Below are 24,739 nucleotides of genomic sequence, written 5' to 3'. Positions count from 1 at the left end.
GTACTACATAGTGAATTTTGATTTTCAAATCCGTGATTCTCAGACCCTTAGTAAAAAATGTTGTTCAATAGTGTGTTCTCATCTTCATCCCCTTTTAATTTCACTGGTCGAATTTAGCACATGTGAAAATACTGAATTTAGCCCATCTTAGATGTTTGAATGACAAGCAGCCAGAGCTGCATCAAATCATGAAGGGATCCAAAAAGGCTTGGCTGCTTCTGCTTTCCCGGTGCACCATTACGGATCTGTCAAGTCATATTTTAAGCTTGAGATGCTTTGATTGTTGTTAATTAAAAGTCACCCATCTGCCTTTCCAAATATGAACCTGCTCATGATTTTTTCCATGCCTCGGTATTGGTTGATATTTTCTATAAGTGGCTGTTATTATTTAAAAAAAAAAAAAAAAAAGCAGGCAAATTCTTACTCGCGAGGCAGCCACAAAGGCTTAACAACCGGAGCCTGAAGGCACAGAAGGACTTTAGGTAGCCCCAAACCAAGGGGAAGCCAGCCGGGGAACCTCTTCAGGAAAAGCCTCTCTGGAAAAGGCGGTTGACATGGGTTGCGCCTCTCTTTCGGGGCAAGCCGTGGAGGGTCTCTGCAGATGGCGGGCCTGGGGAGGCTCTTGCTTGTGGCCAGGTGAGGAGACGGAAGCCCAGGTAGGAAGCATTCAGGCAGGTACGTATGTCTGTTTGCAAGAGGCCTCTTGCTGCTCTGGCCCTTGGACGAGGAGCAGGTTTCTAGGGAGGTTTTGGGTTTCTTCCCCAAACCCCCAAAACTTTAACCTTAGACTGTCTACTATTGACGTCTCACCCCTTTCCTAAGAGGTCTGTAGGGGGCGTGCATAAGCGCACCAAATGTGCCTACCGTCCCTGTCCTATTGTTTCTTTTTATTTCTCTTATATGTATCCATTTCATGCATTCATAACTATGTTTATACTTATACCTGTTATCTTGTAAGCGGTTGACAAATCAAATCAATAAATAACATAAATAAATAAATAAATCTGGATTCCCAGGTTTATTCTCCATAGCACTGGCCCCCGTCCTTGCTACAGTTCCTGGGGGAGGCCCGTTGAGGCCTAGTGGCAGAGGCCTCACCAGAGAAGCCTGCCTTCGAGTTAGCGGGGCCAGTGGAGGCAGGTAGGGCCCAGAGGGTCTCTGAGGGGGTCTTGGCCCAGCCACAAAGAGAGAGAGAGAGGAGAGGTGGTGCTCTGGCTGCCTGATCCATGGGGCAGAGGAGGATGCCCAGAGATGCGGCCGGACCCCTTGCCCCACGTTGCACGATGGGGTAGGATGGGGGGGTGTTACCGAATAATTGGGCAGCTCTTAAGGGAGACCCCCAGCTTGGCTCGATCCATGGTGGAAATGTGTCCACTTTAAAGGTGTTTTCACACCCCAGAGGCAGCCGAAGGAAAACAACAGTTTTTCCTCTGGTTTTAGGACCCGTTGAGATGGGTGGAGCAGAATCGCACTGGAAGGTAGTATGGGGTTTTTTGGCATTGCTCCTCGTACATTCTGGTGAGTGGGTACTTCATTTAATCCTTTATCTACGCGGACTGAGATCCCCCTTACTATCACACTGGTCTGAGGTTATCACACTCTTCCCAAGGTCCTCTCTTTCAAAAATATTTCCTTTTATTTATTTATTTATTTTAAAGAATGCTTTATTGAGGTTTTTTTTCCATTTATACATAACACCAATAGTTATTAAACGGCGCTGTGACATTATATACACATTTACGCGTCCTATCAAAACTTACAATACATAATACTTTCATACCTTCTTATTTATTATATACATTATTTACATTTTCTACTCTTATATCTATTATCAATCTGAATAAACCGTGTTTCCCATACTGCATTGTATTCTGTGTCTGTTTTGCCTTTTAATTCCATAGTTAATTTATCTATTTCCACACACTCTAATTTTTTATTATTATTATTAATCCTTCAGGTGGTATGGAGTTTTTCTTTCCGTACTGAGCATATGAAATTCTTGCTGCTGTTAATATATGTAATATAAGATATTTTGTCTTTCTATTATAGTTTTTTTATTATTCCTAAGAGAAATAATTCCGGGACAAAATCAATTTTGTTTTTTAGTCAACTCTTCTAACCACATTTTAATCCTTTTCCAGTATTTTTTCACTTTGGGGCATGTCCATCAAGAATGAATCAAGGTACCTTGTTGTTGTCCACACTTCCAACAATTTGGTTTTAAATTTGGGTAAATCTTAGCCAGTCTTGAGGATGCCAAATGTCAACGATAGAACATTTTATATTGGTTTTCCTTATATATAAATATTTCCTTTTAATGTCCTCTCATTTCTTCTACTGTTGGGTCTGCCAAAGCTCATTTTATTATTTGGATGGAAAGATTTTAGCCTGTGGATCCTAACAGGCCATGTGAGTCTGGTTGTGTGAGTGAGGACAGAGAGAGAGACACAGAACCTGCTACAGTAGAAGATTACCTGCAGAATCAGTGCCAAGTTGATGTTAGACCAAGGAAGAAAGCTGGCCTATAGTTAGAAGGACAGATCGTCTGGGTGCTCCACCGTTGCCTGTGATAAGTGGCCATACTTGGGAAGGTTGAATCTTGGCCTGATGTGTCAGGAACTGTTGTAGGACTAAGTGGAACTAAACACCGTAGGACTAAGGCTTAGCCCTTTTCTGTCTAGCAACAAAAACCCTGATCCAAGATGCACCTTTACTGCTTCTGCATGCAGGACTGGGGCAATGCCCCCCAAAGTGGATCCCATACAGAGATGAGTTCTGCCTCTACCTCCCGGCTGCTCCTGTTCTCTCCTGGAAGGAGGCCAGAGTCTTCTGTCAGGACCAAAATGCAGATCTAGTGGTCATCAAGGATTATAGCAAGCAAGTAAGAGGTGGTATTTGCAATCCGCACTCTCTCGGGGAATAAAAAGAGGAGGATGGGGGTGGAAAACTAGCCATGCAAGGGGTTGGCTTGGGTCCAGCTGCCACGAAGACAGCTCTGTTGCTGCATTAGCCATAGGTAAGTTTAAGCCCGCCCAGTTTCTGTAGGAGCAGAGAAAATGCTGCTGTGGTCTCAACCTTGCCTTTGAAACTTGCCTTGGCACAGATGTTCCTGAGGGACCTTACCGAAGGTGCCAGGGGTCATGCATCGTACTTCTGGATTGGACTGGCATGGCGAGAGGCTCAGCTCACCTGGGTGGATGGCACTCCAATATCACAGAGTTGGTACAGGTGAGGGAGGAAAGAGCTTGGTGTTTGGTTGCCTGGTGTTCCAAGAGAAGGGAGGATTCAGCCAATGTACAGAAAGCCTGCAGAGTTGGCCTCCGTCAGCCTTTCCTCTCCCATCATCTCAGATAAGAGATAACAGATCATCAGAGTTGGAAGGGACCTTGTAGGTCATTGAGTCCAACCCCCCATCCAAGCGGGAGACCCTGCACCATTTCTGACAAATGACAGTCCCGTCTCTTCTTGAAAGTCTCAAGTGATGATGCTCTCACAACATCCGAGGGCCACTTGGTTGATTGTTCTCACTGTCAGAAAGTTTCTCCTTATTTCCAGGTTAAATCTCTCCTTGTTCAGTTTCCATCCATTATTCCTGGTCTAACCTACAGGTGCTTTAGAAAATAGCTTGACCCCCTCCTCTCTGTGGCAGCCCCTCAAATATTGGAAGATGCTATCCTGTCTCCCCTGGCCCTTCTAGACTAGCCAAGCCCAGTTCCTGCAACCGTTCTTCGTATGTTTTAGCCTCCAGTCCCCTCATCATCCTGGTTGTTCTTCTCTGCACTTTTTCTAGAGTCTCAACATCCTTTTTATAGTGTGGTGACCAAAACTGGATGCAGTACTCTAGGTGTGGTCTTACTAAGGCTTTATAGAGTGGCATTAGTACCTCACTTGATCTCGATTGTATCCCTCTGTTAATGCAATTTAGGATTGCATTGGCTTTTTTGGTGGCTGCTGCTGCACACGGCTGGCTCCTGTTTAGCTGGTTGTCCACTAAGACTCCAAGATCCCTCTCACGGTTCCTGCTATTGAGCTTCCTGACTGAGGAGGATCTTCCAAGGTCACGGAACATCCAGAGACATTCTTTTTTTTGCATGGAATCCCCTTTTAAATCTCTGGCTCAGTCCTTGGTGTTGGGTTCTTCCATTTCCCCAGCCGCTGGCTCCAGGGCCACCCCGGGGAGAAGCCTTGCATCCAGCTTGTGGGTATCTACGCTGCACAGTGGAGAGACTGGGACTGCGAGGCCAGCACCTCATTTATTTGTGAGAAGCCGGTAAAAGGTAGGGCAAGGAGAACATTGGACTCGCTCTTTCTCCCTCCCAACCCCAAACCAGGAGGAGGAATAGCACAGGACAGGTGCTGTGGGAAAATGGAATTCGATGAGGGTTAGGGTTGCACCATGGCAATGCAGAGAAAGGCATCCTATGTCTCCTCCTAATCAAACCTCACTCAGTCCACATCTGTTACACACACGAGGCAACTCATTCTCAGGACATGAAAGCAAAAAGGAGCTCCTTGCTGAGTTCTCACCTTACTGTTACTTCGTAGTAGAGTGGTTCTGAACCCGGAGAATTATCTCTGCCCTTTCTGGAGAAGTAGCAGGCTTTGCTAGGTTCCTTCTCCTTGGCATGAAGTCAGTTTCTCTTTGGAACCACAACCTGGGTGTTTGAGAATCTCCACGGACGTTTCTGAAACCCGCATCTTTCTCTCGTCCAGACGCCTCTTCCAGCAGCACCAGAAAAGTACGATTCCGCTCTCACTGCTACGCCTTCTATTTCCCATCCTTGCGGGAACAGAGGTCGTGGGGAGAGGCCCAATCTTTCTGCCAGGAGCTCGGAGGGAACTTGGCCATTATCCACGATGAAGAGGAGAACACTTTTCTCTCAAGTACGATGTCTGCCGATTCCCCGGGGGCCCTGAGTCCTGATCAGCTTTCAAAGTTCGACAGGCTGATCAAAAGTGACCCAGTTGGAACGGTCAGGCTCAGCCGCTTTTCTGCTTTTGGTCTTCTGAGAATGGCCGTGTCCACCCTGCGCGTGCTGGATGGAGAAAGAAAGGGGCCCAGTGCTCTTCAGGTGACTCGTCCCTGCTGGTTCTGCTCCTCCCCTCCTCTCCAGGTGCTTTTCCTGAGGATGGCTGGCACCTGTGGATCGGTCTGCACCTGGGGGCCCTGTGGAAGTGGAGCGATGCCTCGGCCCCCACCTACCTCCGGTGGAACTCAGGTACTTTTCTGGGCCCCTGCGTTACATGGCTGAAATCTGTTATTTGTCTTGACATTTCCCCCTTTTTTTTGAAGAGCATTCTGGGTTATAATTAAAATGAAATCATAAATGGCAGAACAAAAAAACAAAAATCCCTATTATCCTATTACAGCACAACATTTCTATAACATTATTGTGCTGCATTAATGAAAATGATGTTGGAGCTTTATGGTACAGAGTGAGGGTGTTCACAGCCCTGTGATGACCCAGGGTGGGATACAAAATAAACACAGTCACAAAAAGCAGGTGAAGCCCCTTTAATTCCTTCACTTTGCTTCCAAGCTCCAAATATCCTTGACTGGAGACAAAAAAACTCCCACACAAGCAGTTACGAGAAGGAGGAAATGCTGTTTAAATTATAAAGAGTAAAAAACAACACAAACTAGGCAAGATAAGGGCTTGAAGACGTCCACAGATATCAGAACACACACTGGGAAGGATGCCAAACTCACAGAGAGGAACAATAAACTAGAGATATTTCCATGCTTTGTTTCTATCACTCGCTGTACGCATGTCCGTCCTCTTATCCAGTTGTCACAGCTGCAGCCCATGAAGAGGATCAAGGCCCTCTCTTCCCCAGTAGACCACATCTCTCCCTTATCCTTTCCTCCTTGTGTGCCCTAAGATAGAGAGGGGATAGGCCTGGGGCCTCCTCTGACTGCCCAGCCGGCCTCTGCCCTTCCCCAGTCTCCTCCACAACCTCCGGAGCCACACTTCTACTCCCTGTCGGCTGTTCCTCTTCTCCCTCAGTCTCCACCAGGGACATGACAAGACCATTCATGGATTTTAAAAAGTTTTACGCTACTTGTGGGAATAGGCTGCAGAGTGTCCTGGAGGAGTGGGAGGCTGACTTTTCTCTCAAGTACGATGAGAGAATTCCCCCCCTCCTCTTCCTTCCCAGCCCCAGCTGTAGGGCAGGACCAGTGTGCGGTACTCACTCTTCAGCCCCTGGATGATGGACAGCATGGGACGTGGAAGGCCAGACCTTGCCAGGTGCGCCCCGCAGCCGAGTACCTAGGTTTCATCTGCCAACTCCAATATGGTGAGTGCAATGAATTGGGGTGGGAATTGCCAGGCACCCAGGCTGCCTTTTCTAATAGCCCTCAAACTGGCAGCTTCTAGATAACCGAGGAAGTGTGAAAGCCTGTAGATAGAAGAATAACCTCTTACTCTTGTGTTGTTGTGGGACTCAGTGGTGGCTCCCACAATGGGAAGCGTGATTCGGGAATCTTTTTGTGTGCCGAGTCCAGAAGACTAGGCCTCTGGTCTATATATATATATATATAAATATATATAAAGACTAGGCCTCTGGTGTGTGTGTGTGTGTGTGTGTGTGTGTGTATACGTCATTATAGTTGTGCTTTTAAAGTTGTAGCAACACCTGATGATGGCAGATGAGATTCTGCCAAAACGTTGCTACAACTTTAAAAGCACAACTATAATGACGTGGGAAAATACCCGAACAAAGCTGAATACCATACATGTAAGTACCCGCGAAAACTTAAGAAAATATATATATAATTGTGTTTTCCACCAATACAACTCAAATCATATTCACATTTTCAACAGCGTTTTAACATCTACAGACATTGTTATCTTATAGTCCCTAATACATTTAATATGCATTCACCAATAACTGTTATCTTAATCTATAATTAGTTCTATCTTATATACTTATATATTTTACATATCCACAAATCATTTTCTTCAGGTCTCTTACAGTTAATCTTCTCTCCTTATTCCTTATATCTATTCTCTACCCATTCATACCATTTGTGCCAGATTAAATAATGCTTGGAGTTCTCCTTCTCTTTCATTTTTAATGTGAGCATGTCCATTTCCGCACATTCCATATATTTTTTGTTGGAAGTTGGGTCCTTTCCTAGGCCGGGAGCCTCACATCTGAATCCTATTTCAGAACCCGGCGGTAAATTCCCTCCCAATTCACAGGTTGCTCTTTCTGGATTCCCTTGAAGGAGACCTAATTCATTCTGCTCTTTGCTGGCAGATTTCTGTGGCCCTCCAGAGGCTGTTCGGTTTCTCCTCCCCGGTGGGATGGGTCCTTATGCCACAGCTGATGTCACCTTCTCTTTGCCTGGCCATGCCACTTTCTCTCTGGCTTTGACCTGCTTCCATCCGAATGGCACCCTCTTCTTGATCATCTTTGAGTACAACGCCACTCACCTCCACGGCAGCATCTTTAGCGAACACGGCAGGTTTTTGGTGCACCAGGACTATCCTCGTGCCCCTTTGCCCCCCGGCCTCAACACCTGGAGCTTCATCAGCTACCCAGATGGCTTTGCCTGCTTCTTCAACCACCAGGAGCACTTCCGGCTGTCGGACAGCCAAGAGGTCTTCCTTGCGAACGTCAGCTCCTTGCAGATAAGTGGAGCCACCGTAGCCAACGCTTCCCTTGGTAGGTTGGTCCAGCCAGGGTAGGTTGGTCAAGCAGGCACAGCAAGGGGCACAAGCAGCCCCCTCAGAAGGGAGGTGGACAGGCCTGGCCTGGCCGGTACATCCCAACCCTACTCAGTTGGAGAAGGGTCTGAGCATGGGCTGCTTCTTCTTTGGTGGCCGTTCTGGTCTCCTCCTCATGGAGGGAGCCCTTCTGGGAGAGCCCAACTCGTAGCCAGGCACTGGAACTACGGAGGCAAGAGGTCCCTTAGTCAAAGATGGCTGCCTCCAGATCAGAGGGAAAAGCAGAATTCCCTTGGAAGGGACGCAGCGCCTCTGTTGCCCCCCTGGGATGCCCTCACCCCTTGGCATCTTCTTCCAGAGTATCCGCTGTCCTCTGACTTGTCTTCCGCCACGGGAGCAGCCTGCAGCTGGAGGATGCCGTCCACCGCTACCTGGGCAACTTCACCCTTGGGCTGTGGATCCGAAGCTCCTTCCTGGACTCTCCTCGGATGTGCGCAGTCAGCTACTCCTTGAAGTGGCAGCAGCGGGCCGAGTTTGCGCTCTTCCTTCTCTCCCCTTCCGGACTGGAATTCCACACCAAGGGGTGAGGGGAGCAGGGCCCTGCACCCATCGACCCCCTACAAATCCGCAGACCCTTCCCCTGGCGACCCTCTCTCCCCATTGGCCACACGGTCCTCCTGCCTGGGAATGAGCAGCGCAGAGGGAACCTTTTCCCCACGCGCCCTGCTCTGGTTCTGCTTGCAGAGCCCTGCTGTTCAGGGTCACCCGAGTCCCCCTTCTGGATGGCTGCTGGCACCACCTGGCCGTCTCGGTCACCAACACTCCCAGCGTGGCTCCCTTCGAAGTCTTCGTGGATGGAGAGACCTGGCAGCCAGACGTGTCTGAAAGCACTGGCTTCCTGTGGAAGGGGCTATCCCTGGGAGGAAGACTCAGTTTAGGGCAGCTGGAAGGCAGCCGCAGGGGTGAGTCTTGACTGAGTATCTTGGGGGATGATTTATTTACTTGCTTGCTTACTTACTTACTTACTTATTTAATTTATATTATATTGCAGCCTATTCGCCCATGGCGACTCAAGGCAACTTACAGAATGTAAAATCATATTTAAAACAAAAAAATAAAAACAAAAACAATAAGAACTAACAAAAAGAATCAAATAAATTAGTAAAGTACAATAGAACAAAATTTGGGAAAACAAAAAGCAAAACAAAACAAAAACCAACTCCCACCCCCAACCCCCCCACCCTGACGACAGTGGGTCACACTAGCCATCTGATGGGTTCTATCTGTCTCTGGGTTCCCCAGGCCCGCTGGCAAAACCAGGTCTTCAGTGCCTTTCGGAATAGTATTAATGAGGGGGCCGTTCTAATCTCTGGGGGGGATGATGTTCCAGAGAGACGGAGCCACCACAGAGAAGGCGCTTCTTCTAGGTCCCACCAGGTGTATCTCCCTCAGGGGTGGGACCCGCAGCATCCCGTGCCTCCTTGCTCTAATTTGCACCGTGGTATTCGTGGCAGGTCTGCACTGGAGCCAGGAGCAACAGCCATTACCATCTCAAGCGACCTCCACACACACACACACACACTTTTCTCCGTAAGGCGAGAGAAGCATCCTGCCTTGTAGTTCCTCATTTATCCACAATGTGTGTGTGTGTGTGTGGCGTAAGGCAGGGGGCTTTGCTGACCAGGGTCCCCTTGCAGGGGCCAGCTCCTACGTGGGGGATCTGAGTGAAGTGAACCTGTGGGACCGAGCCCTTTCCGAGTTCTCAGTGAAGCAGCTGTCGGCCTCGAGAGACAGGTGGAAATTCCCTGGGAACGTGGTGAGCTGGAGCCAGCTGGTGGCGAAGAGGCCTCCGGAGGTGCAGATCAGCCCACCCAGTGAAGAGCCAGGTAAAGTCAGCTGGGGCGGAGGGGGGAACTTTGATGGGGTGGGTGGACACCAACTATGGCTGCCCCGATGGGGGTGTTTCTGTTGGGGCATCGAGATAATGCAGCGGCCGGTCCGTGGGTGCTGAATTCACCTTTGCACATCCCAGCTGGCCTCTTCGTTCACCTCTCTTTGTTGGTGGTTTTGAGGGATCCCTTCCTTCCCTGCTTCCTCCTTTTTGGGATTTGCCTCCAGCTGCTGCCCAGTCCTGGGTCCACTGTCTATCTGGGGATGACCCCCCCCCCGCCCTCCCCCAAAAGAAATTAAGACAGTTATTCACGAAAATTCCAGCCCATCATCCTCTTCCAGAGCTCTCACAGACAAGGGTTAAGATGAGTTAAGGTCCTGGGGGGTGGGGATGAGTCTGCCTATCGAGATGAGGTGGACCGGTTGCTTTCGTGGTGTGGAGACAATAACTTGGTCCTCAACACCAATAAGACCAAGGAGCTTATAGTGCACTCTAGAAGGAACAGATCAGACATCCAACCCTTGCTTATCAACGGAGAGCAAGTGGAGCAAGTGGCCAGATTTAAGTTTCTGGGTGTCACCCTAAAAGAGGACCTGACCTGGGGTGCCCACAACGCAGCCCTGGTCAAAAGGGCCCAGCAGAGGTTATACTACCTGAGGCTTCTCAGGAAACAACAACGGAATGAAAGACTGCTGGTGACCTTCTACTATAGAGAGTATCTTAACTTACTGCACTTTTGTATGGTTTGCCAGTTGCACAGGGTCAGATAGGACAGCGCTCCAGAGGGTTAACATCATTGCCCAGAGGATCATTGGTTGCCCTCTCCCTTCTTTGGAAGAGCTTTAGAGCTCCCGCTGCCTTAAGAAAGTTCAAAACATCCTCAAAGATCCGTCTCATCCTGGGCACCCTTTTTTTTTTGGAACTATTACCATCTGGCAGACGGTACAGGACAATAAAAACAAGGACAAATAGGCTGAAAAAACAGCTTCTATCCCTGGTAACTCTTATTGAATTCTACTGTATAGTGCAATATTAATGCAATATCAGGGGATTTCAATTCAATTGCACGGAATGTGAAGGATGTGCGGTGGTGTTTATTTTCATGGCCATGATGTGCCCTGAAGATGGTGTTTGATTTCATTGTATGAGGTGCAATGACAATAAAGTAAACAACTAACTAAGTTCACTCCGGTGCCCTTTTGAAAATATATGGTGAACCAGAGTGTTTTGCTTCTCCTCTCCTTCTCCCCCCCGCCCCCCCGGGTGTTCCAGCTCGTCCTTTTGTGTGGTTTGGCCTCCTCCGGATCAGAGGGAAGGCTTTGGTTCTCTGCACAGACCCAGAGCGGTCCATCCTCCATCTCCAGCCCCTGCCTGGCCCATGTGCCTCACGGGCTCTCTGGGGATTGCAGCTGAACGGTCGACTCCGCAACGTGGCAGACCCTCCTGCCTGTCTTCTGGTCAGTCGTGACTTATTTGCATCTTTGATGGCCTATTTTGCTTGTTTGTCTTCTTTGTCCCTGAAAACCCCCGGCTAAGTCTGAAGACTGTTCGGAAACAAACACAAAATGGAGGTAACAGCAAACCCTTTGAATGATTCTTTACAAAGTCTGTTCCTTCACGGTTAAAAGGCTGTTTCGAACGAATTGTCTCTGATAAGAACGAGCCTTGCCAAGGTTGTGCAAGGCTGCCGAAAGCACTAGGTGAAGTTGCCATAAAATATTCCAAACAAAAAGTCTTCAAATACAAACCAAGATAGTCCGAACTTCCACAAGTCTTGAAGGGCAAGAACTTCTTTGCTTCCTGCAAAGAACTCCAGTTTCTCAGCTGGCTTTTATCCCTTAAGGGAGGGGCCATCACCTTGCAGCCTTATTCCCGAGTCACCCCTGCTGTTGCAGCTGCTCTTTCCTTCGAGCAGTCCTGCGTGCACGTGCACTTGGCACAGGCTCCTCAGGAACCTCCTCATCACTGCTGCCAGCCTCCACAATCTCCGAAGGCAGCACTCCACTCCCTGATGGTCCTGGTCCCATCCCTGCATCACACGCAGGCCCCGCATCCGAGTCCTCGCTCTCCGAGACCTCAGCCACCCGTACCTGCTGCCAACAAACCACAACAAAGGCTGGTTTTGTGAGGGTGTGGGCCCTCCTGGGTCCTTCAGACCAAACGTGCTCAAGTAATTTAGAAACCAGTTCAACGTTATAGCCACGTGAGCCACTCTTGGTCCGTTCTGTGCAGGTGGCCTCAGGTGGCTCCTCTATCCTGAGCAGCTGGGACTGCTCTCCGGACCCTCGGAGCAGCTTCCGCCTCTTGCCGGACATGCGTCTGCAAAATCTGCACTCGGGGCTCTGCTTGTTTCAAGAAGCCGCCAACGCCACGCTGTATCTGGGAAAATGCACTCCTCAGGCCTTATACTTTTTCCTGGATTGGGGTAGGTCCTCACTTTTTTCCCGTCAGGAACTCTGCACTGCCATATGGGCGGCGCAGCCTTGTGTTCCCGCGTAACCTGGATTAATTGCTTTGGGGGGGTGACATTTCTCTGCAGACCACCAATTTTTTCTCGCAGACCACCAGTGGTCCCCGGCCCACCGGTTGGCGACCACCGCTCTGGGCAAAGAAAAGAGCTGGGATGGATTGAATGCGTCTCCTGGCCCCATCTGCCCCGCCCTGCCCCCCAAAGCCCTGCCCAGGATCGGGGTCCTTGCTCCCTCACTCCCAGGCAGGAGGAAGCCAGCTGTGTTCTCAGGCCACCCTCCGCCTGCTCTTTTCTCCCCAGATGTGCACTGCCCCCATTCTAAGGGCTGGAGACCTTGGAAGGACAAATGCCTCTTCTTCGTGCTGGGTGCAGCTCTTGAGTGGAGCCAGGCGCAGAGGTTCTGCCAGCGGTTCCACGGGGGAAGCCTGCTCTCCCTGAACAGCCCGCAGGATCTGGTTAGCAGTTGAGCTTTGGGGCCGGGAGCTTCCGGTACAGGGTCACCTGGAGCAACAGGGCCCACCCAGTCTGCACCTTCTTGGGAAGATCTGAGCACAGCAAGGGGAGAAGGACCTTGCCTCCCCTGGGGCCGGTCTGCTGCAGAGTTGTGGCCAGAGATTCGGGCGGGTGGCGGAGGAGCAGCGGGCGGTTCTGGTGGGTTTGGCTTCTGGGTGGCCAGGAATCCTACCCAGCGGAATGCGCCGCCCCTTGTGTGTGCATTGCAGATGTGGCTGCAGGGGCAAGTGCCAGGGAGCCTCTGGACAGGATTGCACAGCAGTGGCAGAGATCTGTGGAACTGGCTGGATGGGTCCCGGTTCAACCAAGCGCTGAGGCGGTAAGAGGCCTCCCCACCCCTGAGGCTCCCCTCCGAAAAGGTCTCTACTCGGATGCATCTACTCCACCCAGAAAAATGGCCAAAGCGAACTCTATCCAAGCCGAGCAGGTTGGCCTGTAGAGCCACTGGTATCTTCACGGACTGGGCCAGGTGTGTTGTAGAGCCAACTGACTTCCCCCACCACATCGTCTCCTCTTTCTTTAATTCTTTCCCATGTAGCTTCATGTTTTCCCTGGAGCCATCGAGCATGGCAATCTGCATGCTTGCTCTGACCTCTGGCTTCCTGAAGGCCGAGCCGTGCCACAGGCCTCACCGGTGGATCTGCCAGGCTCCGCGCCAAAGCGGTAAGAGCTGGTGGGGAAGAGCACGACTCCTTGCCCCTGCGTCCCGCAGCTCTGCTGTCTGGCAGACAACTTTTCCACACAAGTGATACTTAGAGGAACCCACCCACCCCCATGGCAAGGCGGAAGCTGCAGACAGTTGGGGTTTTTGTTCACAGTATTGCAGCGTGAATTCAGCGCCAAGTAAAAACAGACGGCTGAGGCTTCGTTTAACTTCTTTATAAACACATGAAGTAAATTTTACAATACCAGTTGTAGATTTCTCCCAACATGGAGCAAACTCAAGCAGAAGCAGGTTCGTTACAGGTCCAGAGCAGAACATGAAACTCAGGAGCTCAGAAACAGACATCAGTTTCCCTTTCGTTCAGCAGGCAGGAAAGCAAGTTAGTTTCATTTTCAATAGACAGACTCAGAGCTTGATATAGAGCCACGCCTAGGCTACTTCTAGTTTCAGTTTCCAAACAGTCCTCATTGGCTGGCTTAGTTGCTATGCCTATTCCTTGGCTGACCTTGTTACCATGCTCTATTCCAGCTCATGAATATACTCTTTGACAGTTTTGTGGCTGATAGTAGAAGGGTAGGGTGGGGTAAGACAACAGGGGTACCTAAGTATGGCCAGGAAGGAGACAGAGCTACAGGGAATAGGAGGCCGAATTGCCCTCTCGGGCAGGGCTCTAAAGGTGGGCTCAAGAAAGCCTCAGTCTTTGGTGGTGGACAACACCTTCTGGCCAGCTGCTGCATTGTCTGGATCCCCTTCCCTTCCTTGCCTTGGTTCCTCCCATTGCTGCACTTTTAAGGGTTCCTTTTTCGTTCCCTATGCAAAGGAACACAAAGGGAAAGCTTGTGGGAAGGGGCTCTAAAAAGAGCAGGAGGGACGATGCTGGCTGGCCCGCAGGGACCATTGCCCCGGACCCTCCCTGCTAGAGGTGAGGTGTGCTCGCCTCTCACCTGCCCTCTTCCATCCCCGCCAGATTTATACATGACTTTCCCTGGGAAATCCTTTGTGGGCACCGAGGCTGCAGACCTGAGCTTCCATTCGCTGCAGGCTGCCAAGCGGCAGTGCAGCGCCTTGGGCGAGGGCTGCGATGTTGTGGTCAGCACCGCGGCAGGCCACCGCCTGATGGTGGGGAGACGCTTTGTCACCCTGGAGGACCCTGGAGCAGCCGCCGCCGTGCACGTCAAAACAAGATGCTCCCCCGGCTACTCAGGCCAGGACTGCCAATTGATGTGCCCGCGATGCGAGCCCAGCTTGAACTGCAACCCACTGACGGGCCTCTGCGATGGCTTCCTGTATTACCGAGAGGCTCCTGGTAGGTGAACTGGGAGGCCTTCCCTTGGAGTGGCCCGGGACCCCCGCTGGCTCCCACTTTGCCTCTCCCGTAGTTCAGGCTTGGGAACCCGGCTTGGCAAAGACGGTGCCCCTTCTTTGGGGCAAGAGCCTCTCCCTGGAGCCCTGGAGAAAGGGAAAGTGCTTGGGGTATAAAGGTTGGGGAGGGGGGTCTTCCAGACAGAAGGGGCGTGTCTGCCTCAGCTTCTTGCCCCAGCTCCCCTCTGGGATGAGATCCATGCAGCAGCCCCCCACCTTGTCCATCAAGCTGATGGGGTCTTTGTTCATAGTATTGCAGCGTGAATTCAGTGCCAGAAAAGTAAACACAGATGGCTGAGGCTTCATTTAACTTCTTTATAAACGCATGAAGTAAATTTTACAATACCAGTTGTAAAACCAGCCCCCCCACCTTGTCCATCAAGCTGAACCCTCTTCTCACAGCCCTCGTTGCCTCGCTGAAGTGCCTCCCGCTCGAGGTCTGGATATTTGAGCGAGGAAGTTGCTGGTCTCATGAGCGCTACAGTAGCCAGGTTGAAGCCCAGGCCGTGTGCAAGAGGTATCTGGGCAGCACAGTCAGGAAGGTGCCAGCCCCGAGCAAGGTGAGGGGTGTGGGTGGCATCTCTCCCACCACAAGATGGCAGCCTGCCTTGGGCTTGTCCCCTCCTCTCTGGCCCGCCAAACCCTTCCTGTGAAATGTGATCATCTAGTTCCGTGATGGCGAACCTATGGCACGCATTGTCACAGGCGGCATGCAGAGCCGTTTGTGCGGGCACGCGAGCCCCAGCCAAACTTAAGTGCACTGCGCATGCGCACGTCTCCCAGCTGATTTTTGGCCTGTTTGAGGCAGTTTTCGGCCTCCTGGGGGCTCGAGGGGAAGCCTCTGCAGCGTCAGGAGGCTGAAAAAACGGGCCTTCCGGAAATACCAGAAGTGCCCGTATTCAGCCTCCGGAAAGCCTCTGCATTCCGGGGAGACAGTTTTCACCCTCCCGGGGCTCGAGGAAGCCTCTGCAGCCTTTGGAGGCTGAGAAACAGGCCCGTATTTATCAGAAGTGCCGAAATGGGCCCGTTTTTCAGCCTCCAGAGGCTGCAGAGGCTTCCCTTGAGCCCCCAGGAGGGCGAAAAAGGCCTCCAACAGGGCGAAAGTCAGCTGGGAGGCAGTGCAGGTAAGGGGGCAGGGAGGGCGTTGCGCATGCATGCGCAGAAAGGGAGCAGGGTGCATTGCACTGTGGGTGCTGGCAAAAAGGTTCACCATCACTGATCTAGTTGCTCCGTCCGGAGAGTTTTTCGCAAGGACGTCTTGGATACCTGGAGCCTTTAGAAGCTGACCTGTCTAGTCCTTCTGGCCCTCACCTCTCTCTCCGCCCCACTCAGGCCCCAGCCGGCCCCTCTGCAGATGGGAGAAGCGGCTTCCAGCAGCCAGGAGGCGCACTTTGGGCTTGCCAGCGAGCTGAAGGTACGCCTTCACTCCACACAAAGAACAAACCGGGTGGGTGGGTGGTTGGGTGTGAAAAAGGCAGAAGGACCCGAGTTTTCGCCCACAAATGCTTTGCTCTAAAATCAGCATGGATGACCTGCTTCCTCTGGGGTTTGGCAAGGAGAGAACCTGATACAACCTGAACCAATTTTATCTGTGTCCCTTCAGAATCTTTTCTTCCGGGAAAACTTTTTTCTTTTTAAATTTTAAATTTTATTAAACATACACACAAAAAAAAAGAAAGAAAAAGACATTTAAAAAACAATGAACGTGGTGCAATCATCCTAACCTACATAGCTGTCTTACATCGCTAAGTCATATAAAAAATAATACATATATACATTCTATATACATAGTATATAATAGATACATAAACCATAACCATTTCTTATTTTTTTGATCCTTCCTTTCTTCCAACCAGTGATAAAACTTGTCCCATATTTTGTAATAATCATATTTGTCCTTATTTTTTTAATTCTTTTGTCAATTTATCCATTTTTGCACACATCCAAGTTTTCCTAATTATTTCTATTTCACCTGGAGTTTCCTTTCATTTCCATTGTTGAGCCTATGCTAATCTTGCAGCTGTGATGACATGGATTATTAGATGTATCATATCATTTTCCCACATTAATTCCTAACAAGAAAAATGCCGGTCTATATTCTATTTTGATTTTACACCATCTCTTCTAACCATTTCTGGATTTTCCGCCAAAAAAATACTGGGCTTCTTTGCAATTCCACCCTAGATGATCCTACGTTCCATTTTCCTTGTTACGCTTCCAACATACAGGGGAAAGATTTGGGTACCTTTTAGCCAATTTTGCAATGGCGGAATATGCCATCTACAAAACAATTGATATAAATTTTCTTTAAAACAAGGTGGCCAAGGGAATATTTGAGCTGAATTCAGACTCAGCAGGTCACGGAGTCCAGCATTCTGCTTAATGCCCCAATAGGAGCCCTCGGCCAAGGCGGGAGGCTGTCCGTGCATGCCCCCAAGTGGCCAAGAGCGGGAGAGCATCTCAGGAGGGCTACCGATGGGCCTTAGCCTTCTTCCGTATGCATCCTCTCCTCGCTGTTACTTCACACCCAGTTGTTATTGATGTAGAAAAGAGGGGCAGCCTTTGTGCCACTCTGCAAGTGCCAGAGCTCATCCTGTGGCGTAGGGGCTGTGTGGGGTTCTGAGCTTTCTTCTAGTGGCAGAGGCAGACGTTGCTTCACACCGTTCACCCTCTTCCCTTACAGAGGTGACTCTGCCTTCATTCAGGGAGAAGCTACTCATTCCCCATCAGGACGCTGCTGCTGCTACTCCTGAGCATAGGCACGCCTCGCGGCAGGAAGCCGAAGATGCTTGCTACCTGCAGAAGGAACGCTGTATGGGGATCCTGAGCCTGAAAGGAGCTCACTACACGGTGGCAGGGACGGTGCTGGTCGACAGCCCTGGCTCAGGCGCTCTGCTCTCTGTGAAAGCAGGTCAGTGCCTCCCTGTCTTGGGAGGCAGGGCGAGGGGCTTCTCTCCTTGGGCGTTTTAGGATTGGCCTGGGCTTTCCTGCCTCCTGAACTCACCTTCTGTGCTGCAGAAGAGAACCCAGTGGATTGATGCCAACATGTCTGCTGAGGTGCTTTCCAAACGCCCACAGACAGGGCCCGGGAGCAAGAAATATGATGATCTGGTTCTCTCCTCTCAGTGTGGGGTCTTCAGAGGTAACCTGAACATGGTCCTTCTGTTCTGACCCACGCCCTTTTCCGACAAATCAAACATAATCCAAAAGGAAGAAAAACCTTGTAATGCTTTTACAAAATAATTAGTTGTGATAAGCACAAGCCTTGCCAAACTGTGTGAGACTTGCCAAAAGATAACAGACAAGAAACAATTTGCAATACAAGAATCTTCAAATCCAAACTCAGGATACTGGAATGTCCACGAGGCTGGAGTTTCAAAACGTCTTTGCCTTCTGCAAAGAACGTTTGTTTCACAGCTGGCTTTTATCTTCTTGAAGGAGGGGCCATTACCTTGCAGCCTTACTCCCGAGTCGCCCGTGCTGTTGTAGCTGCTCTTTCCTGCGAGCAATCCTGCACACGTGCGCACTTGGCACAGGCTCCTCGGGAACCTCCTCATCGCTGCTGCCAGCCCCCACAATCTCTGAAGGTAGCAGTCCACTCCCTAATGGTCCTGGCCCCTCATCTGAGTCCTCGCTCTCCTCAGCCGTCCGCATCTGCTGCCGGCTAACCACAACACCTTCCTTTGACAACATGGTTGATGAACACTCCTCATAAAAACCTGTAAAGGTGTCATTGGTCCCCTAGCGCGCACGGCCAGGCAGGGAAGTGGCTCTGAAGGCCACGGGCTGGCATGGAAGCTGTATTCTTTGCTAAAGCGAGCAGCCTCATGCAGCCTTCCTTTGGCAGGTTTTTGTGTATTAATTTGAATGGTGAGCCCTGCGTGCTCTGCCTGAAAACCCACAGAACCAATCGTAGTTCTTCAGGAGCTGGTAGCAAGGGTGGGAACGAGGGTGGTTCTTTGGAAGAAACCCAGGTCTTCTTCGGGAGGGAAGCGATGGCCTTTCCAATGCCTTCTCCGCTTGCAGCTTGCTCCCCTGGGTTCTGTGGAAAGCACTGCCAGAGGCGCTGTTCTCCTTGCCTGAGCACGCACACCTACAACCCTCTGACCGGCCGGTGCGACGGCAGCCTGAGCTGCGTGCATCGCTTCAGCCCTTCCTGTCTTCACGGTAAAGTGCACGGTTTTGCTTTGCGGTCACACTTATGAAAAGTTCACAAAACACCCCACGCTCCTCGTGCCCCAGGTCTAAATATCTAACTCGGGCACCGCACAGCTACATGATTAACACAGTTCACGTTTCCTCTTAGGTCTGGTGCATTCCAGGTGTCCAAGGGGCCCCGGCTGGTGGTTTTGGGGCGGACACTGCTACTACGTGGAGGAGCAGGGCAGCAAGAGCTGGCCAGAGGCCAAGGCTGCCTGTCAGGCCTATGGCGAAAACGTGACCCTCCTGATTCTCAGCAGTGCCAAGGAAAAGGCCAGAACTTTTGGATGCCTCTTCAATGGGGGGGGGGGAGGAAGAGGGCGGTGGCCAGGCCAGGCCAAACTTCCCTTGTGCCTGGTGGTAAAGCAGGAGGTGCTTTCTCGGCCCTGCCGAGCATCCTCCTTGTTACATAGCTGTTCATTAATAACAGTGGAAATACACCGAGAATATTTAAACCAGGAGTGGGATTCAATTTTTTTAACCACCGGTTCTGTGGGCGTGGCTTAGTTGGTGGGCATAGCTTGGTGGTCATGTTATTGGCTGGGTGTGGCCAACTCAATATCACTCACATCGAGGCACGCATCTCCTCGCCTGGCCTCCCGTGACTGTGGGGATGCTGCAACAGTCGTAAGTGTGAAAAACGGTCATAAGTCACTTTTTTCAGTGCCATTGTAGCTTTGAATGGCCACTCCACACAAGCAAAGTACCAGCAAAGGAGGGGGGAAAAAACTCCAGAGAAGTTCCAGAGACAGGAAGTCTAGTCCTGCCAAGAATGTAATAAGGGTTAACAGAGAGGCAGTTTCTGTAAGCAACACCAGAATGTTTCCTTCCTGCCTTCTTTACAGGATTAGCCCTGTAATTTCTTCTAACAACCGGTTCTCCGAACTGTTTAGAATGTTAACAACTGGTTCTAGGGAATAGGTGTGAACTGGTAGAATCCCACCCCTGATTTAAACACTAGAAGCAGGGAAGGCATCAAGACAAGCCAGGCAGATTGCTTTTAGCCAGACCACGGTTGGCTGTCTTGAGAGTCAAGCTTGGGCCTGCTTTTCCTCCCCTTCGTGCAGCCCCTGCAGGGCCCTGAGCTTCTCGGTCTCTGGGGGGAAAAGCACAGGGCCCTTCCTCAGTAAGACCGAGCGAAGGTTTGAGAGTGAGGGGGTCCCTTTTCCCTCCCAGGCCTGGGTGGCAGCCATGGTGCAGAGGGGCAGCTGGACAGGGCTGAGTGACGCAGATGGAGACGGAGTATGGAGGTGGGAAGGAGGCCGAGCGGACAGCCTGTCTCCACCTTGGTGAGCACCTTGGGGGTAGGAAGTTGCTTGGGGAAACGTTGCTCCCTGTTGTGGCCCCCTCTGAAGCTGGGGCTTCTCCCTGGCGCTCTGCTTCTCCCCCCAGATCTTTTCCCTGGGCTCTTGGAGGCTTCCTCGTCCCACCCCCCCCACCCCCGAGAAGCCACTCACGGCCTTCCCGTCTCATTTGCTGGGCTGACCACTTCCTGTCAGCCCCAATCCCCAGCCATTCCCCACCCCTGGAATGGCACCTGCCCTTCTGTTGGACCTCCAAGCGATGCTCAGCCAGGCGCATCCCTGCTTGCTTCCCCTGTCAGGTTCCCCGACGTGCCTCTTGGGGCCAGAGGCTGCTTGGAGATTCATCACAGGGATTTGGCCACCTCCCCGTGCTCCCACCTCAAGCCCTGGGTGTGCGAGGGGCTCTGGGGTGAGTGGCTGGCTGGGGCGTGGTGGGGTCGTCCTACAGCCCCAGGCACAGAAGTCCGGCACTGACCGGGCCTGCCTCACAGCCCAGCTCCCCATCAGCACGCCGGACCAGCACTCCTTTGGCAAGGAGCAGGATGGCGGCCCGTCTGCCAGTGCTTGGGAAAGAAGAGCTATGGGCGTGGCGGGCATCCTCTGGGCCCCATGGGTGTTTTCTTCGCTCATGCCCCTCTCCTCTCTGGCTCAGCACCCTGGAGTTCCTGCCCAGCTGAGCCCGGCTGGAGCCACTGGAATGGCAGCTGCTACCTCTGGGACTCTTCCTCTGCTGGGGCCTGGCCAGTGGCCCAGGAGGCCTGCCGGAGGTTCAGAAAGACAGACCTGCTGTACTTGACCTCGCTACAGGAGATGGTACCATTTCTCTTCTAGGCCTCCTTCCCACGCCAAGTGTACCAAGGGGCCGCTGTGCCTTCTGCAGGTGGCTGGCAAGCAGGGACCACCTCCCCTTCCTTGTGCAAACCACGGCCCCTGTCCTCCACCCTCATGGCTCGACTCCCCCTTTCTTTCCTCCCTGCGAGCCAGTCAGGAAGGGATAGCAGGTTCCCACCAGGGAGACCTCGGGGCTTCTGGGCGGTGGGGGCAGGGAACAGCTTCTTCTCCTGGGGGACTGTGGATCCCTTTTCGTTCCATCCAGGACTGGGTGCGTTCACACTTCCAAGGCACTTTCTGGACAGGCTTGAATGACCGGAAGGAGGAATCGGTCTTTCGCTGGTCAGCCCTGGAGCCCCTCAGCGAGCAGGTGGCCCAGTAAGTGGCCGTAGGAGTGATCTCCTCCCTTACAGCAGAGTGTCCTGCAGCTGGAGAAGGATCCCCAGTCTCAAATTTCCCCTGTGGCTTAATGAGAGGAATCCGTAAGGTTCTGCACCCTGCCCAGCCCTTCCCCATCTGCTGGGGCCCCTGAAGCCTCCCCCAACCAGCCCACCACGGCCACTATGAGGCCTCCTGCCCCATGTTGCCAGCTTGTGCTCCCCCTGTCAGGGGGCCTTACGGGCTGGGTGCCAACCCTGGGGGCCCTTTTGGCTCTTCTGCATGGAACAGGCACCTGCGAGACGATGTGGCTAACGGAGGGCTGAAGGACTGTGTGTGGTTTGACTCGGCAACTGGACTTCTGAGGGATGCCAGCTGTGGGGAGGAAAGGCCTTTCCTGTGCAAATGCCCTGAAGGTGAGAGAGGAGGCTGCGGAAACAGGGCGGGGCAGGAATTTTGCCAGTCCTCCCTCTCCTTGCCTTCTGCTCCCCCTCTTAGCTTTCCTCTATTCACACAACTTGGGGAGCAACAGCAGGCATTGACATAGAAAGGCTGTCCTGGGTGAGCTGCTCAGCGAAGGCTCCAAAGTGGGTCCTTTTGTCTCACTGGGCTGCTGTTGCAAAGCCTTCAGAACTTCTGCTAAGCCCGTGTTTATCGTTGCCTCGTGGTTGCCAAGACTTGTATTTCGTGAGCCACTTCAGCTGTTTCTTCTTAGTTTTGAAAAGCAGCTTTATAGCTTCTTAGTTTTGTTTTTTTTAATGGAAAGCAAATGATTCCTCTTGTGTCCCTCCCTTTCCTTCCCAGCCACAGAGTGGTTTGATCAGTGGGCTGGATACGGCGTGGCGGGAGAGCCGTCACTGCTCTATCCCTCTGCAGAGACCCTAGAGGGGGCCAAGCGGGACTGCCTGCTGGAGCGCCCTGTGTGTGTGGCTGTGCTGGAGACAAGGTCTGGCTTCTACCTGCTCAGCAGCAAGGACGATGCCAGCCCCAAAGCAGACTCAGTGCTCCACGTGTGGACCAGTACGTGTCTGATGGGGCCCACGGGGCTGGGCAGAGGGAGGGGGCTCCTTCAAAGGGGAACCTCTAGCAAAAGCTAAGAGCTGCTTTAAGAGATGGAGGGACTGGCCTCCTTGTCCTCCCTCTGCCATTTTGCACTTCTCTTCTGGCCCTCAGCGTCAGAAATGTCCAAATGCTTGAGAGCTAGCTGAGAAGAAAAACAGTGGATCTCGTCTGATGTGGGTTCTACAGTCGCCACAGTTATCCCCGTGTTTCCCAGAAATGGGGCTGGGGTCTTGGTGCACTTGCCCGTCATGCCTGGTTCTGCTTTCTTTCAGTTTGCGCGGAAGGATTTAGCGGCTTGGCCTGCCGCAAGACCTCCGCAGGCGCAGCCCGGCCAGCCTGCGACTGCAGTGGCAGGTTGGAGACCACGGCAGAGAAAGGTGAGGGTCCAGGAGGGGCATGGAGCTCTTTAGAGACCAGCAGAGGCCCAGTGAACTCTCCAACAAAGAGAGGCAGCTGTTCTTCCTGTGTATCTGGAAGTCAGACAGTGACGCAAAACTTTGGTGTTTATTTCAAGAAGGACTACATGTTCCTCTCTCCTTCCCACCTAGTCCATGCATTGAAGGCCCTGCTCTGGTGTTTCTTGCATAGTAGCGGGAAAGGCCTTCTCCTGAGGAAGCCGGGGTCCTTTTGGGGAAAGGGAATTGGGGCACCGCTTCTGCCTTTGGCTCTTAGATGCCACCAGCTCTGCCGTGTTATCTTTACGTTTTCTTCCGTCGAGTAAGAACTATTTCTGTTGACTTGACCTACCTAGGTTCCACCAAAAGTACACTCAGAAAGATGGGTAGGTTGTGTTTGTTTCACTCCGTTTATCTGGAGGAAATAGAAGCTGCTTGGCTCCAGTTTCCAGATCCCTTTATATCCCGCTTGAACCCGACGATGGCCGGGGGTGGGCCCATCCCTAAGGTGGCCGTATGCTTCCGTCTTGCTGCAGTTTGTGGCGTCCCTGTGCAGACCTGCGTGGAGGATTGCAAGCAAATGACTCCTGGGACGAAGTGCTCAGTTTGCATCCCTGTCTGCACTGGTACGTTAGCTCAGAAGCCTTAGGAGCATGGGGGGAACGCCCCGCGGTTGTGGGATCCACTCTATTCTGAGGTTCCTTCAGCTAAAACATGTCGCACTGGCGCTTCTCCTCGGTTGACTGGATCCATTGGCACCCGGTCATCTTGCCAGCTGGGCTCAATGGCCTTCACCTGGGCAAAACTGGCCACTGTCTTGCTCGGTGCCTCCCTCTGGAAGCAGCTGCCTTTGCTCTCCTGGAATGCCCTCCAGGGTCCCTTTTGCCTTCTGGGAAGGGCTGCAACCCCAGGTCAGAGAGTTTGCTACCACGGTAGGATCCCTCCCACCCCTCCACCTGCAATTAGCCAGGATCTTTTGCTCTTTCCCCATGCAGAGGCCAGCCTGAGCTTTCTGGAGCCTGACGAGTTTGCTCTTGTCACCATGATCCAGTTCAAGGTGTCCCATTCCCTCAATCTCACGGCTGAGGATGAAAGGGACCGGGCGGTCTCCTCCAAGGTCATATATGATGACGCCAAGCATCCATGACAGAAAAGGAAAGCAAGAGGCCAATAAAGGCTGTGGAGGTGCCGAGGACGGTGTTTCCGTGGTCCTTCTATTTTGTGAGACTCCTGCCCAAAAACCCAGGGGCCACTTGGTCGAGCACGGGGTGGTCTCTACGCTGTAAGGAGTTCCGTCATTTCTACAAGTGGTTTTGAAGTTTGGAGCCCAGGCCCTGGGTGGCGTGTGGGCTGGGGGGTTTTCTGCGCTCTGCCCCAGATTCCCCACACCAATCTACCCCCCACCCCCAGGGATCCCTTGGGAATTTTGTATTTTCCTTCGTTTTCACTAATAAGTCAAAAAACCTTAGCAAAACGAATGCATGGCGATTCTCAGCCTTCTCTGAAAGGGGGAGCAGAGGGGGAGTAAGATTGACAGCTGGGCCAGCATTGGGGTCCACTCACCTGCCCACCTGTGAGAGGGAAGGCAGGTGGCCAGGCGCTCCTGTGCTTCTCTCTGGGAAGACGGGCATCTTGCCAGAGTGCCCGTATCCTTAAGGCTGGCAAAGGCAATTTGGGAGAAACTTCCCGGAGATGGCTGCTTGCTGGCGTTTCCTTCTAAGAAAAATAGCAATAGCACTTAGACTTCTATACCGCTTCACAGTGCTTTACAGCCCTCTCTAAGCGCTTTACAGAGTCAGCCTCTTGCCCCCAACAATCTGGGTCCTCATTTTACCCACCTCGGAAGGAGGGAAGGCCGAGTCAACTTTGAGCCCATCAGCATCGAACTCCTGGCAGTTGGCAGAGTCAGCCTGCAGTTCTGCATTCTCACCACTGTGCCACCACGGCAGATAGATGATAGATAGATAGATAGATAGATAGATAGATAGATAGA

General features: G+C 51.8%; 1 protein-coding gene across 1 annotated transcript; it reads left to right on the top strand.

Moving 5' to 3' along the window:
• The first annotated feature begins 247 nt into the window (after positions 1-247).
• LOC113424700 (uncharacterized) lies at positions 248-23,941 on the top strand. The gene is given in 32 exon segments (XM_087943866.1): positions 248-1,518; positions 2,730-2,881; positions 3,104-3,228; positions 4,153-4,277; positions 4,714-4,884; positions 5,115-5,219; positions 6,160-6,300; positions 7,267-7,674; positions 8,035-8,055; positions 8,058-8,259; positions 8,421-8,638; positions 9,374-9,562; positions 10,840-11,024; positions 11,800-11,992; positions 12,338-12,492; positions 12,760-12,869; positions 13,089-13,213; positions 14,182-14,520; positions 14,979-15,136; positions 15,909-15,990; positions 17,260-17,487; positions 18,603-18,743; positions 18,883-19,049; positions 19,953-20,065; positions 20,380-20,489; positions 20,733-20,893; positions 21,177-21,289; positions 21,581-21,705; positions 22,094-22,309; positions 22,624-22,728; positions 23,283-23,372; positions 23,742-23,941. Coding segments are annotated over 32 exon segments (4,992 nt in total). The 5' UTR covers positions 248-1,451; the 3' UTR covers positions 23,894-23,941.
• The last annotated feature ends 798 nt before the right edge of the window (positions 23,942-24,739 follow it).

This window comes from Notechis scutatus, chromosome 15 (assembly GCF_049901735.1).
Source record: "Notechis scutatus isolate UNSWTSFEM ecotype Mainland chromosome 15, rNotScu1.2, whole genome shotgun sequence".
Lineage (NCBI taxonomy): Eukaryota > Metazoa > Chordata > Lepidosauria > Squamata > Elapidae > Notechis > Notechis scutatus.
This window is presented reverse-complemented; position numbering and strand designations above follow the sequence as displayed.